This window comes from Capronia epimyces (genome assembly GCF_000585565.1).
Source record: "Capronia epimyces CBS 606.96 chromosome Unknown aczIQ-supercont1.6, whole genome shotgun sequence".
In the NCBI taxonomy this organism is placed as follows: Eukaryota; Fungi; Ascomycota; class Eurotiomycetes; order Chaetothyriales; family Herpotrichiellaceae; genus Capronia; species Capronia epimyces.
The window spans coordinates 1,626,300-1,643,833 of NW_006912909.1; the positions used below are offsets into that span (position 1 = coordinate 1,626,300).

Sequence of the window (17,534 nt, forward strand, 5' to 3'; positions counted from 1 at the left end):
GTTCTTGGAATTGACGAACAACCACTCGACACTTCTGAGCCTTAGGTCCTCCATCTTGCGCATGCCCCCCTTTCCCCGAGAGTACTGCTGGAAATGCAATCTACTTCCTTGCTCTGCCATATACAATTACCGCACGCTGGGAGACGGGTTAGTTATGAGCGATGGGAGGGAGTTCCGACATGACATACCCCCTCGCTTGACTGCGATGATACTGATACCTAGCTTCACCCTCCACTAGATGAGGGATCCTTCATACTTCTAACTAGTAGAGGGATTCTTCGGACTTCTAACTAGTCGAGGGATTCTTCAGACTTGGTAACCAGAGCGACGTTTTGTTTCGAAAGTAGAGGGATGAACTTGTCTTGCCATTCCACCTCTTCTCTGGTGTGAAGAGGAAGTCGTGCCGCTCGTGGAATGTAATCTAGTCTCGTCGGGATCCGGTGTTCCACCAAATCAGTCTTCGGCAAGTTGAACCTAGAATGGATTGATGACAGATAAATTCTAGTTGAATGTGTCGAGCACCTTGTCGGCAGTCGCCATCTTCCAAGTCGCGTCTGGTTTATTGTTTTCAGCCGCCCGAGTCGCTTCTGACCTAGTTGATGAAGTGCAGATATAGTGCCTATCTTGACCTTTGAAAATAGGCGGAGCTTTGTTAAGGTGCAGCCTTCGATTAGTTCCGATTAGGTAGTTCCGACTAATAGAAATCAGCAGTATTCCCAACAAGCAATAAGTGACCTACCTTTTTGTAGCGGTATAGCGATCATCTGCGAACATCCCTTCCGTCCTCTCGGGCCTTGATGCGGAGCTTCCTGATGCCACTGTGGGATGTGATGAGTCTGTTTCGGCGCTGGGTAGCAGGTTAGGGTATGGGGTTGTGTACTGGGCGTCGCTCTGTCCGATGCGATGGACTCTGCTCACCAGGCACTCCCAGGGAATCTCACTTAGTATATCAGATACCCAGTCCTCAACATGGTCTCGAAGAACTCTCTAGCAACCCTCAAGTTGGCCCAAGTTCGTGAGAGCCTTCATCCTCTGAGAGATGGGACAGGAACGGGACTTGGACATCATCGGCCACCACCAAAGACGAGCGGACAGCAGGCAGACTTTGGGCGGTCTCGGGGCGCTCTGTCTCAACGTACTTCCTCTGCACCTTTGCCGCTTTATCAACAATGTTGTAATTGCTTGTCCTGGGAATTAAAGTGCTAGAAGATAATGGGGCATATATGCATCAGTGGACATAGCAAAAAAACCTTGGATGCCGTCATCGTGGAGGGGCTCGCATCCTGGCCATGAGAAGAAACTCGCAGTGTGTGTCGGACCTCGACGTTCTCCGAAACTGTCGATGTACGTCAACGCTGTGGCGGTATCTGGTTTGGTGCGAAGATCCCGGATCTTTGTCGCCATATGGCGTTCTTGCTGTGATTGTGCGACGTTACCCATAGGGACTGCGGTTGGCTTCTTGTCTACGGGCTTCTGTTCGTCTTCTGCCCCATCCTTAGGGTCGTCTTTCTGTCCAGCCTTTATCGCTGGCTTGGGTTTAGTGTTGTACCATGCCTTTGTCAGCTCCTCCTTGACCGCTTCTTCATGTTCCTTGGCCAACTCAATGTCGCTCATGGCTTCGGCAATGTGGCAGCGTGGCTTTCATCATGTTGAATCTCGGCCTAAGCACAGTCCCTTGGTTTGAGTACCCTTTCCATGAATGACCATAGCTCTTGCTTGGTGTCACTTAGACTGGCAGCGTGTTTTCATCATGTTGAAACACGCCCTAATCGAATGGGCGGCGGTCGGTCGATGGGCGAGTGACCCGTCCCACCCCAGTAATCTCCAAGTCCTGGAGAGCAGTAAAGTTCTGCTGCATCTCAACTAGGCCGGAAACAGTGGCTCATGCCATAGTAGTCATGATCTCATGGATGATCGGACGAACAGCTTTAGGATGGTCTTGGTGTAGCTCATTAAATAAGGCCAATCGGCTATATGTGTATACACCTTCGAGGTATGCGGCGAGACTGGCGCTGGCTGGTTGGGAACATCGTCCAACCCGTCGACAATTACTCGGACATCCTGACCTAGATTCGCGTAACTTGACGTCGGGATAGATAGGCTCGTTATACTCCCTGAAGGAAGCTATAAGTGGCTTGGGCTTCAAGAGGTATAGAGGTAGTTCTGGCACTTCTGGAAGCATTTCGAGCCTTCTACCGTATACTCCGGAATCTTCAGCCGAGATCGTGCAGGTCTTAGCCTCGTGATTACTAAAGAGATGGACCAGGGTCTTTATGGGACGACCTTTCTGCGGTTCCGGCATGTGGCATGGTATATTGATATATTTCAAGTTGTACAGGTGAAGAGAATCGATCAATTGCCTGCTCGTTTTTAACGAGCTACAATGGAAAGTCCTACCCATTCTCGTCCATGATGGCAATGGCGTCTTCCGGGTCGAACTACAGGAATTCGGAGGTGGTCGAGTAGAGCATAAACTTGGCCGCGTTTGTCAAGTCTTGAACGCGTTCGACGACCTCCAAGTTGCCGGCCTTGTCGTTTTTTTAATATTCCATAATAGGTCGTACTCGTGGATCCCCTCGAGAGCCTTCGGCATTGGATTGGGCTTATAGCCCGCCAGGTTCAATAGATTGATCGGCGCAGTGCCAGGGGTTTGCATTAGCCGTAAGACTTTCTCGGGTGGCATCCGGCGAGCTCCCAGAGTTCCCTTTCTCGGTACCTTGTCTCCAAACATATGTGCGTCAAAGCTGGGTTTATGGCGTAGAATGGTCAGATGTCGTGCTGGAAGAAGAACGAGAACGAGCAATCCGCCAAGAGAACCGACCAGGCATCCATAGGCCGTACTGCTCTGTTTGTGAAAAGTGCAGTACGGCCACATGTTACTTCTTGAAGAGCCAGACGGCCTGCCTCATCTGCCTCATCTCGTACCAGACGCTGATAGTACCCGGCTTGTTGGCTGATTGGGCGATCTGGCGAAGTCAACGCTTATAGTCGAGTAGCTGGGCCGCTGATGTGATTGAGGCAAGGGTGATTGAGGCTGAGGTATCTGAGGACGAGGTGCTTGAGGCCGTAGAGCTGCGGATCTGCGGATCAGGTCGAATACGAGCTCGAGTAGTCCGGACGGCCATCATGCTGGGGTGGACTAAGTATCAGGGAGCCGTTCCACCCAGTTGGACAAACATAAGAAGAACAGCCGGGCTGCGTACATGTGTCTAGCAGTCATGTCAGTGGACAAATAGACAGATGCAATGATTGGACAGGATAGCTTACGTCGCTGCCGTTCGGTAGTAGTTACCACGCTCTCCAGCTGGCTTAGGCTTTTGGCGTCTTGCGAGTCCTGACACCACTGAGTCCTGTCGTTGATGAGGCATGTAATCTCCGAGGTAGAACCAGAGTCCAACTCCCTTCTTAACCATGCCATCTTCACCCACGTATATAGCTGAATGTCTTGCAAATGCCCCTGAGGGCACTGCGACGAGAGACAAACTCGCCAGGTTTGAGCATAGGAGCTTGGAAGAGTACTCTTCCTGCTCCCGTCTTCGAAGCATCTGTGGCCAGATGATATTGAAGATTTTCATCGCCTCCCCGCAGCGTCCTAGTCATTATGGCCTCTTTGATTTTCTAGAAGGGCCTTCTGTTGCTTGGAAGTCCATTCGAAACCCACCACCGCGATTGATATAATCTGATTCTGTGTCAGGCCTTTCCGTCATTGGCGAGAGTCTGAAAGTGATATGGTCGTAGGCCTCCTTCCGACATCTCCTTTCGACGTCTCCTTCCTTTGTCTCTCTGACGATGAGTTGGTTTGCTCGTCGCCGAATGAAGATACGTGTCGCTTCTTGTCGCTTGTAGACAGTCGGCTTCCTTGCTTTGCCAGATGCAGCATGCGCAGGCTAAGAGACGGTTAGCTACGAGCGGTTGGAAGGGAGTTCCGACGTACCGCCTCTCTTGATATCCAGGGCTCAGCACTGGCAGTGTCAACATCGTCTAACTCGCAAAGTAGTATCCTTCAAGAGGCCCTGGCTTGCGACGGTACCGCTTGTGAGACTCTTATACGAGCCTATTTTCCGCCAAATTTGCACCCTGCGTAGGGATACCCAGTTGTTGTAGTACAGAATCTAACTGTCTTCTTGCTATTCGTTCGCAGCCAGGTAGCACATCACACTTGATCCCAATTCTGATATGTCTCAGGGTATCCTTTGCACTTGACGATCTTTGTTCTGATAAAAGGGACAATGTATTGTGATCGTCTCTTGATTCCCTCCATGCATTCCCAGATACGAACAAGATTCTGAGGGCTGTTTGATACCGCTCGGGAGGTGGACGTTCTCTGTCGATTTTGACAGGATCCAACCTCCCAAAGTCCCTCATATGGTCATACCAGTTGGTATACAACTATCGGTATGTCACCCAGGGAGTAAGGAGGACTGAAAGACCAGCTCCCTTTTCTGGTGATGGACATGGACAGGTCCCGCATCAAGCACAAGAAGAGACGAGACACATATAACTTGAACCCCTTATTCCTAGGATGTGGACGTGGACTGGATCGCAACAAGTCGAAATATGCCGAGTCGAGTCTAGCTTCCTGTCCCAGACTGATCAGATATGGAAGCTTCTCACGTCCTGTCCTATCCCATTTCATCGGAAGGTCCATTGTCATGGACTCGAACGGAACTCCCAGTAATGGGTAGTGGTAATAGACAGACCCAGACCTAGAGTCCTCCGTCTCAAACTGGATCCATGACGGGCTAGGTGAAAGCTTGTCCTTGGAGCGTTGCTATACTCGAGGTTTAGGTTGGCGTCGTCGCTGAAGTTCGATCCCGTGTCGAGAGACATTGCCTGCAATCCAGAACTCACTGTCTCCACTGAGAAGGTCTGCCAGTGAGCGGGTTGTTTATAGTATTTTGTCATAATCACGGTGATCTGGACGTGGCGCTCTTTGATTAGCGGTGCCTGAGGCCGTGGCGGATCAGGGATCAGCACCCGATGCTGACCATGGGCTTGAAGATGCTGAATGGTGACGCCGCCTCTTCGCAATCTTTTCTGGTAACAGTAGAGGCTGCAAATTGTTGGCTTCATTTGTGTTGTATAGTCCAGGTAATGGATTAGACTGGGACTGAGTTTTGCTGATCCGGATACCAATATATAGGTGTGTGTCAGGGTGTGTGTGTATATGAAGATGAACTTCTCGACGAGTCTAGAGACTCTAGAATGTCATGATGGCACGGCACCAGCACTGACCTCGTCTTTGACCTCTTTACTGTCCTCTTCGACCGCGTCTTGTTATGCGGACACGTTCGAGAACAACTATGGACCTATCTCTTTCTTCGGAAGAGACAGACAGATAGTACAGATCGATCACAATGAATCTGGCGCCCTCACGTATTCATAGGTCTGCTTCGCAGCCTGTTGTTCGCCTGCGTCCAGTACTCCTGTCAAGGGATGGATAGTCTCTGCAGATATTGTAGGCACGGCGACAGTTGTAGTAGGGGGGTGTGCCACGGGAGGTAGGGGCGCCGGTGAGGTTGCCTCATCCGACAGTATACGTATAGCTATAGTTGTATGATATAGACAGCCAGACAGCCAGACAGCCAGATGGTCAGTCCTTATGATGGCTTTCGTCCAGATTTCCTTAGGGCCTTGTCAAGGCCAACACGGCTCAAGATAAGCTCCGGTATAGCAGCCAGTCTGCAAGTCAAACATCAGAGTTCAGCAGCTGACATGGGACATAGCTTCGACTACTTCGCAGCATCTGATGGTGACATGCATTGTATCTTTGATTTCTCGTGCAAGTTGCGCGGAAGAGGAAGTGCTGCGAGCGACCCTTTGCAGATATTGGATGATTCTCTCATGAACTCCGGCCAGGAGTATTTCATGTTGAAAGGCAGATACCTATCCCTGTCACTGTCCCTGTCCCTCTTACTGGGGCATCTCTTCTCTTCTTCAATAGAAGCGAGAAGCCCTTACCATTCGGGTACAGTATAGCAAGACTCGAAGGAAGGTTGCGATTGATGTACTGGCTGCTTCTCCAAGACGTGTTTGAAACATGTCTAGAAGTAATACACTTCATGCTTCAAGGAGTGTCTAGCTGAAGATGTTGTCAGAGTATGTTCAATCTGGAGTTGACATGCCCTAACCCTACCTGGTATATTGGGAATCAGTCGGCTCTGGTCATGCGTCTTTTCGGGACAGCTTGCAGTGGTAACGGCAGCTTGCCTCTAGGCTTCTTCGAGTTTGGTTATCTGCCAATACAATATAATCGTGAACAGCGTTGACCAGCCGACCAGCCGCGCTGATCGTTTCTTCGGCTTGTTTGATGTACATCGTGTCCTTCGTCTGCCCGGCCATAAGTTCCATCGCCGTCAGGACGGCCTGGAGGTCGGCAGGGGCGGAGGCGGAGGCGGAGGCGGGGGCAGAGACAGGAGCAGGAGCAGGCGTGGGCGAGACAGGCGTGGCAGGCGTGGGCGCAGGTGACGAAGCGGCCAAGAGGCTCCGAAGGATGGGAGCATTGGGAAGAGAGGCCAGCGGCCCGAGTGGCCTGAGCCTGCGCAAGGCGCTGTGGATGTTAATAGGCCTCTTGCGCGTTTGAGGGCAGCATGAGAATTCGAAACTCGTAGCTTATCTCACTCTCATGGGGACTGCCGTAAAACACGCGCAAGTCCAACGCGAGGTCGGCCCCGTCCAGTTCCTCCACGCCGACAGTTGGTTCGTATTGACCTGGTATCCAAACTGGCGCGCCCTTTCGACCTTTCAAGCAACGACGTTCTTATAGACAATCCGACATAGGCCAGCCATGCGGATTAGGTATTGATTGTCGTTGTGGGCGTCTTCCCCCTTGACACGCTTGGTACTGCGTCTTGCTCGTGGCACCACCAAGTGGGCAGCGAACCTTGCCATCTGCGGATTCCCCGAACATGTCGTGAGAGGAATTTGCTTGGTGTATCGAGTATATCACGTCTTGGAGGATGAACAAGACGTGGCATTGAAAAGACTTCCTTCTTGCCCAGAATCTGGGGCGCCACAGGTGGAGGAGTCCGTCAAAGTTATAGATCACGAGGCTTGGGATCCACGTTGCTTCTGGTTGATATGGTGAAGAGAGGGCGACAGTAGGTAGTGTAGGGTCGAGCTCGATATAGTCCATCTTACCGCGAAAAACTGGAAATCCTGGTCGAGTCATGGTTGTTGTTGTGACTTGTGATCTGCTTCCAGTATTCCGCATTCCGGCTCACTTGTTGGTTCGGTTTCGGCGAGGTACAAATGCCTGTCCTCGGGTGTGTTGAAACCTGTGCTTGGTACATACTGGCGAAGACGGAGATGGCGATGATGGTGACTATGTAAAACCAACCACAGATTCGATTCCTAGCTTTTTCAGCTGAATCTTATACTATATACAGTTGTGTACTGGTAAAGCACGATTGAGTCCTGCGAATGAACCATAGGTATCTTTGCCATCGCCATTGTTGCCCTATTGTTGCCGTTGCCGTCATTCCCATTGCCGTCATTGACGTTGCCTCCGTCGCTGTTGCTACCGTCGTTGTTGCCACCGTCGTTGTCATCTTTGTCGTCGTATAGTCTAGAATCCGGCAGAAATGGCGTTGGGACAGTTGAAGCCCAAGGGAAGAGATTCAGAATGTCGAATGCGTGGCTATCGATCGGAATCTGTGTCTTGTCTCGCTTATTGATGTTTCCAGTACTTTCAGGTTTGAAGACCTTGTCCTTCAAGTTTCGGCCCCATTCTCTCCGCTGTTCGGGTGCAGCTGTTCTTCCGCGTTGGGAGTGAGGAGAGAAGCCGCAAGAGCGCGTTGTTATCCCCTGTCTTTTGGGGAGAGATCGTCATGTTCTAGGCAGTTGAGTGTTGCCGTCCATCTCTTCAGCCAGTCGTTTGAACCCTGAACTCTAGGACGGTTGTAAGCTTAGGCGGCAGGGACGGCTCAACCGTGGCGAGCAAGTTCAACCATTCCATCATCTGCACCTTGTCGATCGTATTGCCTATCTGTCCAGCTTGGTCGATAAGGTCAATCAGTGCAAGGATAGTAGAAGTGAGAAGCCAGCAACATGATGTTGTCCACACTGTCCAAGCAGTTAGGATAGGATGCTGGGGGAGAAGATCAATGCCCCCTATTGTGATCAGAGGGTTGGAATGGTGTTCGGTAAGGCCATTTTTGTTGCATGTAGAGCAGGAAGCTGAGCTGGTAAAGAGGAAAGGAGACAGGTGATTTCTTGGAAGGATTTCCTGGAAATGCATGAGAAGATCAACTCACTGCTTGGGCCATCACCTCTGTTTGCGTCCTTACTGCATGAAGATGCAAAGCAGCCAAAAAATTGGTAGTTTCTTTGCCTTTCAGTGTGTGGTCCACACCCAAGGCGTTGAACACGCCGGAAACTCTCTTGCGCGATTGTGAAAGGAGATGATCGACACAGAATCTGAAGGCTCCAAGTATCAAGAATGTGAAGGTGCTATTTGGTACGTCGGATCCGAAATAGCTGACCACTGCTGCTTATCACCCGGGGATCGGTCTCAAGCTCTGGTCTTGAGCGATGAGGTGCAGTGGTAGGAGGTATCCAAGATGGCGACTCCTCTTAGCGCTGTGACAAGCTGGGACTAGGTTGAGCTGGCATTTCTCAAGTTTCGGTGACTTGGTGACGGCGTGACAGGTATAAAGGGCGTCTGGATGATCGGCTGCTTGTCTCCACAGCAGCGAGTTTCTCGAACTTGTAGTCGATTGACGAGAGGATCAGTAGGGGAAGTATAAGCCGGTGACAAGCTGTGGTCTTGTATGGTTGAGTCAGATGAGAGTTGGTAGAGGAGGCTGACTCCAACCAGGCCTTTCTGGCCGGTTCGATACAGCGGAGGCCAGGCATGAACAACATCTTGGCGATGGCCTCGTCACGATCGACAAAGTTGAAGGAGTTCTCAGTCTTCGCATCTTGGACTTTGGATCTGACTTGGTGGCATAAGGAGTCGAAACGACATCGCCAATACGGGGTTGTTGTTTGATAGAGACAACGCAATAGCAATGGATGCTACCAAACAGCCATTGTGGGCTGCGGTGATTTTTTCGTTGTGGACTTTGGTGATTTCTCGTTGTCCCTACTGTATATACAACAATGGTACAGCACGGCCTCGAACGGGAATCGGGCCAAGTTTTGCACCGAACTGAAATCGCCTGAGTCACTGAGAAACTCTTCCTTCGAGACAGGACCAAGACCAAGACCAGAAGTATCTGCATCAGAGATCGGACTCAGAGATCATACGGTATTGCTGTCGGAGCGGTAGGATATAACACGTCGACCATGGTCTAAGGACTGTAGACTGTAGATTGTAGACTGTACTCCCGGCCGGCGTGCGGCCATAATCGCAACTGTCGCATCCTTGTTCAGGTCCATTTGCTCTTTGGCCCAATCCATAGCACCTATTATCATTACCATAATCTCGTTCACTCGAGAGCCGTTATCGAGAGTGATAGTGTCAGATCGTTCTTCCTGGAGCGATGATGGGTAGCGGATGTTGAGATAGACAAGACAACGTTCTCGATTGTATGTAACCTTGTTCCACTGTCGAATTCTGGCCGCCATCGTTTTTGGCTTCTTCGCGATCGATGAAGTTGGAAGCACTCTTCCATCTTCGCATCCAGGTCTTTCTGTGGTTTCAAAGTAAATAAGTAGCTTGGTGGAATCGTGGACTGAAAGTCGTGATCTCCCCATTCAATCTGCTCATGTTTATCGTCTGAATGGACATGATTTCCCTGAACAGGTATGGGTTGCGCGTCCATCCGAATGCGTTAGAGATCGCCACCTCATATACCATACTGCATTGAGTCCTCACCCACGCAGTGAAGGGTCCCTAGGGTAAAATATATATAGAGACTCGACGTATATATATGGCACAATCCGGCGAGATGGCAAAGATAGGTACGGAGCTGGTTGTATGCCGCATCAAAGATGCGTAGAAGATGGGAAAACAGCCGCCGACAGCCTGAATTCGATCGCACGCAAACGCTGCTCTAGATCAGCAACCTGATCTGAAATGCTGTTCTGCACCTTGTCAAAGAACCGTATGCAAGCCGTAGAGGAGCATACATTCCGCGAATTTCTCAAATGCCGATCATGTGCTTGAGCGATATATCGGAGACGAACATCGATTTGGTACCAATTAGATTGAAGTCGTCGTCGTCCTTACTATCAGGACATGGTCGTTCTTTGTGATCGCCGGACAGTCTCGAAATCAACAATGAAAATCGTCAGAGGTGCTGACTCCTTGATATCCACATATCTCTGCGCTGCTGGAGCTATCGGCCACGCCACCCAGTACTTTGGCACGTATTGGGCTAGCGATTCTCAACTTGTCAATCCAGTCCCTGAAGACCGGACTTGGGGACCAAGCTTGACGCGGCAAGCCAGCAAGCTTAGTATACTTGGACTTTAACGCCTTCTCGACGGGGGCGGGGGCGTCCATAGCAGAAACAGCTGGCGAGGACGACGGCTCTAGAGAGGCTGAGCCCGAAAATTCTCAAGTGTTTGGTCATGAGTCAGAAACCAAGATCAGCTTTCTCTCCTTTCTGTTTGGCTCATTAACCCATTCTCCTGTAACCACTCTTCATCCTGTGGTTGGTGTTGGTAATAAGTCTGGTATAGTCTTCAGCATCATTTGTTTGGGGTTGGCGACGATGACTGCAGATGGTGCAGAAGATTGGCGACAATAACCGAAGCAGGTTCAGAAGATTGGCGACGATGACTGAAGAGCGTGCAGAAGATTGGCAACCACACTGCCTCAAATTTGACATTGGAAAGGACTCAGATGCTGCCGACCACGTTGTCTTGCTTGTGACCGGATTCAGATGGTGTCTTGGTAGGTGCCAGGGATTGGCATCCAAATGGACTGTCTTGTGACTTGTGGCATTTCCATCCGTGCACAAGCCGCCTACGTTGGAAGAGTTTGAGCCGCCACCACCACATCGAGAGCAATATGCCTTGCCCCTGATCTAGAGCATGCCATATTGCTTGTTGTTTCTTCTCTTTAGTCGGCCCATCCCAAGTTCCACACCGGCACACCACACGTATTCTTTCCAATCTGGAGAGTACAATGGTTTTCTGAGGGAGCGACTGAATTTGAACTGCCGAGTCTGCTGGGCATGATCTCGCTGTCTTCAGGAACGATGAGGATGAGAGTGAACTCGATTCCCGAGAGGATCATCATGGGGTTTCTCTGATGAGATCTTTTCCGTGAACTGGCGATGATATCCACGCACAATTATGTCGATTAATGATTCTGAGGCCATAGCATGGTTGACCACTTCCCACACAGGCCAGTTATGTTATCGCACTCCGAGCACTAAGTTTGTCAACTTAAGGTTGATTCATCGGGCCGCTAACGGTGTACTGAAATGTTGTCGGCGTTGATCTTCCTTGCTCTTCCCGTGTTTCTCTTCTTCTGGATTCCTGTATTGGCCTCCTCGTTTGTGTCTGGCTTGTTTTCCTGAGTCTTCCTCTTCCTTTGCAGGGTTACGGGTGTAGGGTTCATCGTCAGCGTCTCCTTTCCTCCGGTCAGGACAGCTTGGATGTGGAGACGTACTGATAGTCGGCACCAACCGCCCGGGGTTGTGCCGCCGCACTGGAGTCGCGGCCGCGACAGTCCCTGGATGGTGGGGCTCCTCCAACTTGACAGTCTTCCAATACAGCCGTGAACATCTTTGTCCCAACTGTACACGGATGTACTCTTCCGCCTGTTGTACGTACAGCGTATCCCTGAACCGGCCCAGGATAACCCGGGGGTCGACAATCTCATCGGGCGCGGACTGGACCAAGGCTAGCATCTGCTCCTTGTCTGCTGGCCCCAACGCCCGGTCCTCCATGGAGTGGGCTAGCATTTTGGCGGTCGCATTGGCGAAAAGCCACTGATCGTAAGTCCCAGGACGCAGACTAACCAGATATACTGGTGTCTCTTCTATCCTAATCGGTGTACCCGCCCAATAATTTGGATGACGGTGTTAATGTTGTCGGGGATCTCTAAGATGAGGATTTGGTGACACGCGCCTTGAATATTCAGGCCGAGTGCAGAACTGCGAGAGTTCACAACCCAAAACTGGACCGGTGGGCAAACAGGATTGAAGATGGCTGGCTTGTTTCAGGGGCAGAGCTGAGGCTGATTTTCACCATCCTGATATTGACGTCGACACTGGTGGGGGCCATTGTTGATTTGAGAGCCAAGTTAACCGCACATGCTGCTTGTCCAGCAGTCCTATGGCGAAAGGTGAGACCATACCACTTCAAGTTTGACATTGGGAAGTATTTCAACTGATCTATGGGGAAGAGCCCCAATGGATGCAGTGAAGCATCAATTGCGATTGCATTTGTCTCTATCGGCGGGATTGAAGGTGTTGCAGATTCTTGTGAGCCAGTTCCGTGCCTGCTCGGCAGCCATTGCCTGGGTGGCCAGAAATATGTGATAGGGTCGCTATGTTCGGCATGTCTAGGACCACGATCTCGTGGCAGGCACTCTGGAGGTTGATTGATCGGCTGTTCAGGATCAGGCATCATTTGTTCCCGGTCCTTTTGTTGTCTGAATCTATCTTTGATGGTAGCCTCTCCCAAGATCTGAGCTAAACCTTCCCATCTGCGCATTCCCCGAACATGTCGTGAGAGGAATTTGCTTGGTGTATGGCCTTAATGGCATCGAAAATCAGGTTGAAGATGTAGCGATGCATTTGCAGAAATCCGCATGTCGTACGTTTCGTGGTAGATGTCTTCGTGATGTTAGTCACTGGTGCTCGATTCCTGCAGCTACACCGGGAATATCCTCGTGATGATGCATACACGAAGTACACCCGTGAGTGGCTGAGTGGTATCTTTGACAATGCTACCGACAAAGCTGAGTTCAAGGGCAAGCTCCGGCGCTCCGACTTTCCATTAACTCCCGTGAAGGGTGGTGCACTGAAGTCCTATCATGGCACCATCGACGACATACCAAGCCGTGCCCTTCGTCCATGTTCGCCAGGCCTCCGCCATCCTTTGGAGAAGACTGCATGGGCAGCAATGGCGAGGCCAAGGTTGCAAGACGAACAGATGAAGAGAAGAAAGGGTGGACAATGGTTGCTGGATGATGAGTGTGTAGAGGAAGAGGTACCAGAAAACGCTTTCTGGAGAGCTAGGCTGGTGTCCTGTCCGATGAAGATAATATGGAATTCTCGATACCGTTTAGAGAGACCGTTGCGTTTCCTGTGTCCAGAGCATTGTGCATCGGAAGAGGATGTTTGGCCATGAACAAGGAAGTCCACCATGTCTTTACCGGCCAGGCCAGTCGGGGTCCAGATTGTCGGACAAGGGTAACTTGTCGTTCTTCTGGCTGGAACAGTATCCTTGGGTAATGTAGTATATATATCGTGTGCTATCTCTGTTTGAATTGACCGTCGAAGAGTTGGACTTGGATCACACATCCTTTCTGTAGCTTATTCTGAGGCACTGGCTTGGCGATGGAATTACTCAGAGCCTCCTGTTCTCGTTTATCGTCTTCGGGATGATGAGAGATGACAATTCGAAGGACTGGGGTACCTTGAAACTGTCATTGTCGGCTATTGGTACATCTTAAGCCTGTGCGTAGGCCCAGCTGGTAGTCAAACGAGCACCATAACTGACCAAAATCAGTCTGACTTCGATACCGTCTGCCGATCCGGCGAGTCCTTGGCCTTGTCGTATTTCGGTGGTATGATCGCTAGCTTTTGGTGCTATCATGGCTGGCTTGATTAACATAGGTTTCGGGGAACTGCGCTCTTAGAGCGTCGCCTTGGATGATGCCCATGGAGCCGGAGAGCGTTTCTTCGGGAAGGCCATCGGGCAGGGAAGGACTGGTGGTCTCGATGTCGAAAGACTTCTAAGCTTGGCGACCGAGATACTCACCACCTGACTGTGGGGGTCGCAGCGCAGAGGAGACATAATCCCGGGCTTGATCGTGATGGGATCGTGGTGAAAGAGACACCTATCGCATCTCTAAATCATAATTAGTCCTCATTTCACAACCTTGGTGGAGGAACCGGCCCTTACAGGTTGTCTCATTGTGGAGTTGTTGGATAGAAGTTGGGAAAGAGTGATTGTCTCGTCTCTCTCCACACTGCCTCAAATTTGACATTGGAAAGGCCTTAGATGCTGCCAACCCAGACTGAGTCGTTTGGATACTCTAGAAGGGGTTCGTGTTTGAATGGTTCTAGAGGGGGTTCAAGTTGCTCGAAGCTGGCTCCTTGTTCCTTGCTCATCCATGGGTTGAAATACCTCGTGTTGCTCTAAAGGCGTCAGTCATGATGAAAACTGATGAGTGCGATTTGGCTCTCTGGTCATCTCGTCCTGGGTTCGTGGCTGCCACATGCAGCAAGGGGATGTGTTTCTCACTCAGCACATTCCAAGCCAAGATATTATCCTCGAGAGGAAGCCAGCGTCAGCGTTCATCTTGTCGCTGTTCGTGTGCCCTGTCCATTTCCCCTGTTGCCGCCTTTGCTGTCTTTGACACTGTTGCCCGCTTCATCTGCGCCGTCACTCATGCCATCGAGGTCCTCTTCACGCGGAACCATAGCCGGAGGAGCGGGCTCAATGAAAATCCGGAGCAGCGAGCTGCATGACTTGGGGAGCCATAACGACTTCTTCCCGAACGCCGTGACTTCGGGTGACAAGGTGACGAAGACCGACTTTCTCAACGGTTGCATAAGGTTATTGAATGCCTCGATCGCGTTGTCGGCCTGGGCCTGCATCTGATTTCGCTTGTCTTCTGGTTCCGTTCCATCAAGTTCAGCCAATTCTTTACTGGCCTTCTTAGACGCTCTGATCTTCGCCTGTAGTCCATCTCGGCCATAGATGTATTCCAGCTCCCACCATTTAGTCTCTGTACCGGTCTCATATTTACGCAACCCCTGGTAGACTTCAAGATCCGGTCTGTCATCCTTCAAATACTTGGAGTCCCAATGATGGTGTCGCATCAACCCTATGGCATTAGCCAACGGCTCGAAGTACGACGCCCATGTGGCCAGGCACAATGGCCGGGCATACTTCGGCTTGGTGTTCATGGACGAGTGGCATCTCCGAACCGGTCCGGACACAAACCGATGGAAGGTGGCGATTGTATCAACCTTCCATCCGTGGCTAAAACCCCAATCATCCACAGATCATAGATACTTGGCCCAAGCAAGAGAGAGTGGTCCGCGTCTCTGGGCTGGTCTCGACGTCGACGTCTCCTGGGCGTGACCATAGGGGTAAGGTTTATAAATATATTTTGGCGCCGCAACCTTCTCGGAACCCATCATTCGATCCTTCTCGTGGATGAGCGTCCGGCCGGATCACACAGACCTGTGCCAGAAAGTTTCGTAAGGCCACAGTCCAGGTAGATGGGAATGTGATAGGTAGAAGACTTGTGTTGTGAGAAAACCAAGCCGTCATTATTCATGTGTCCTTGAAGAGATGGTCAGAGACAACGTGCTGTTCTCGCTGCGACTGGCTTATTTGTGTTCGGATCCTGGGAAGAGGAAGAAGAATACTTGTTTGACCGCTGTATTCCCAAGGTAGCCCACACACAGGCCGTGGTGTCTTTCGCCCTTGGAAAACACGCATTCGGATCATACTGGTTGTAGACATGCAAGTCGGGCTGGAAGTCGATGATAGTCCGGGGTTCGAGAGGTAATATCCGGCCACGCCAGCCCGTAGCGCTTCGAGGAGTTGACTGAGAAGTGTCATTCAAATGAACGCGAATGAAAGTGACTGCGTAAGTGCTAAGTACTTAGCGGTTTCAACAACATCCTCGTCGATCAATTTGCATACCACTGCACGGCGAAGGATTGGCGGCAACAAGAACGTGGCTGCACGCCACGGGAGTTGATCAGCATGCCGTTTATGTACGAGGGCCTGTGACTCCCGATCTGGTGGTACTGGATACTGCCTAAAACATAGGCAGGATCTATCCGTACACCAGGCAGAGCAAGGAGTCGGCGGCTTTGGGGGCTGTGAGCGTAGGAAGCCAATTGTTGGCCGGGTACCCACAATCGTCCGATTGCGGGATTGCCCCCGACCAAGGTGCTTTCTCTTTGTGGTCGCTTGTGACTGGTTGGGATCAGCAAATATCTCCATTTGAGATGCTCAAGTATTCGCTTGACATGTGCATCAATATCGTGTCTGGATTTGTACTCCTTTCTGAGTTTCGACCCTGGTCCGATTGAACGCCCCAACAATGCACTTGTCGAACCCTGAAGCCTGTCAGTGACTGTAGGTGGATTTAACAAGCCATCATACGAGTTTGAATCGCCTCGTTGAAGACAACTCGGCTTTGGCTTTCAAATCAATGAACCACGGTACGATGGTCTGTGGTTCCCCACCTGCGAGACCCGGATGCTCCCTAACACGCTCGGCGACCGACACTCTCTCACTCTGGGCAATGTTGAACGAAGGGTCGTCCTCGTCCAAAAACGCGTCGTGTATGATTGAGCATATCTCAGGCTTCATGTGGTACTCCAGGAATTGGCGAATGGTTTCTTTCGACAGGGGGGGACGAAAACATGTAGTGGACATCCACACCCGGCAAGGCGAGGAGCCTGCGACTCTGAGGGCTGCGCCGTACGCGGCTAGTCGGTGCCCAGGCGTTGATGACGGCCTGTGTACGAGGGGATCCCAGCGAACCATCTGCATGTTGTTCGGATTCCTAAGAGCACTCTTCCGAGTACTCTTCTCAGTGCTCTTGCCGTACGGTATAGGGTGGAGAGGACGGGGCGGGCGTGAACTTACATCGTGACCCTGGAAACTATCAACCTGACAGCCATCTGCAACAACGGACGTACGAGACTTACCTGATGGGAGATTGACATTCTATCACATTGTCAGCCTGATGTCAGCAATCAATCAAGGACCAAGCAGTACGTACGGTTGTTGTGGTCGTAGTGTTGTGGTGGTGGCTGATTGAGGCGAGTTGAGAAAATTAGGGGCTAAAATGAAGCGAGTGCTTGTGGGAGGGCCACAGTCCCAACCACTCGGGCAAGGAGACGGCCAATTCCAAGTAGCATATGTGAAATGTGTCGATCGTCTACCATTACCAGATGGATTATATAGATGGAAGGTGGATGTTTGTGCTTGATGGTGTATAGTCATAGTCGACCAGTTTGCTGTTTGGCGTGTCTGCGCTTGACTGTGTATAGTCAACAATCACACTCACAACCAGACTGCTGTTTGTTGGGTAGCTTACTGTTGAGTAGATGACTGGTTGAGGTGAGGTGTGTGAAGAGTGGCGGGAGAAATCGTAGTTCTCTTGCCTCTGCTGACACTGTGAAAGTCAACAACCACAATCACAACCGGAGGACTGCTTGTTGATTGCTCTCCAACTGGATGCTTGTGCATCCACTCAGACCTCTCCTCCATTCTTCCGATGGTTGCCGACCTTCCATGAAGGGAAAGGGGAAGGCTGCATGGTCTTGTCATCCGGAACCTGTTCGAGGCGATCCCTTGCCAGCGCTGGTTCAATTGCGTCCAAGGACCGCGGTGATAGCTTGGTCTGATTGTGGATGTATGAAGAGGTTGAC

At 51.0% G+C, this 17,534-nt stretch overlaps 2 protein-coding genes across 2 annotated transcripts; both read right to left on the reverse strand.

Moving 5' to 3' along the window:
- Positions 1–1,194: 1,194 nt before the first annotated feature.
- On the reverse strand, positions 1,195–1,614 carry A1O3_07482 (uncharacterized protein; the record flags this gene model as incomplete). The annotated part of the gene is made up of 1 exon (XM_007737590.1): positions 1,195–1,614. One exon carries the CDS (start codon positions 1,612–1,614, stop codon positions 1,195–1,197), a length of 420 nt encoding a protein of 139 aa, XP_007735780.1.
- Positions 1,615–14,426: 12,812 nt separating this feature from the next.
- Positions 14,427–15,041, reverse strand: A1O3_07483 (uncharacterized protein; the record flags this gene model as incomplete). Its single annotated transcript, XM_007737591.1, has 1 exon — positions 14,427–15,041. The coding sequence occupies one exon, from the start codon at positions 15,039–15,041 to the stop codon at positions 14,427–14,429; it is 615 nt and encodes a 204-aa protein (XP_007735781.1).
- Between the last annotated feature and the right edge of the window lie 2,493 nt (positions 15,042–17,534).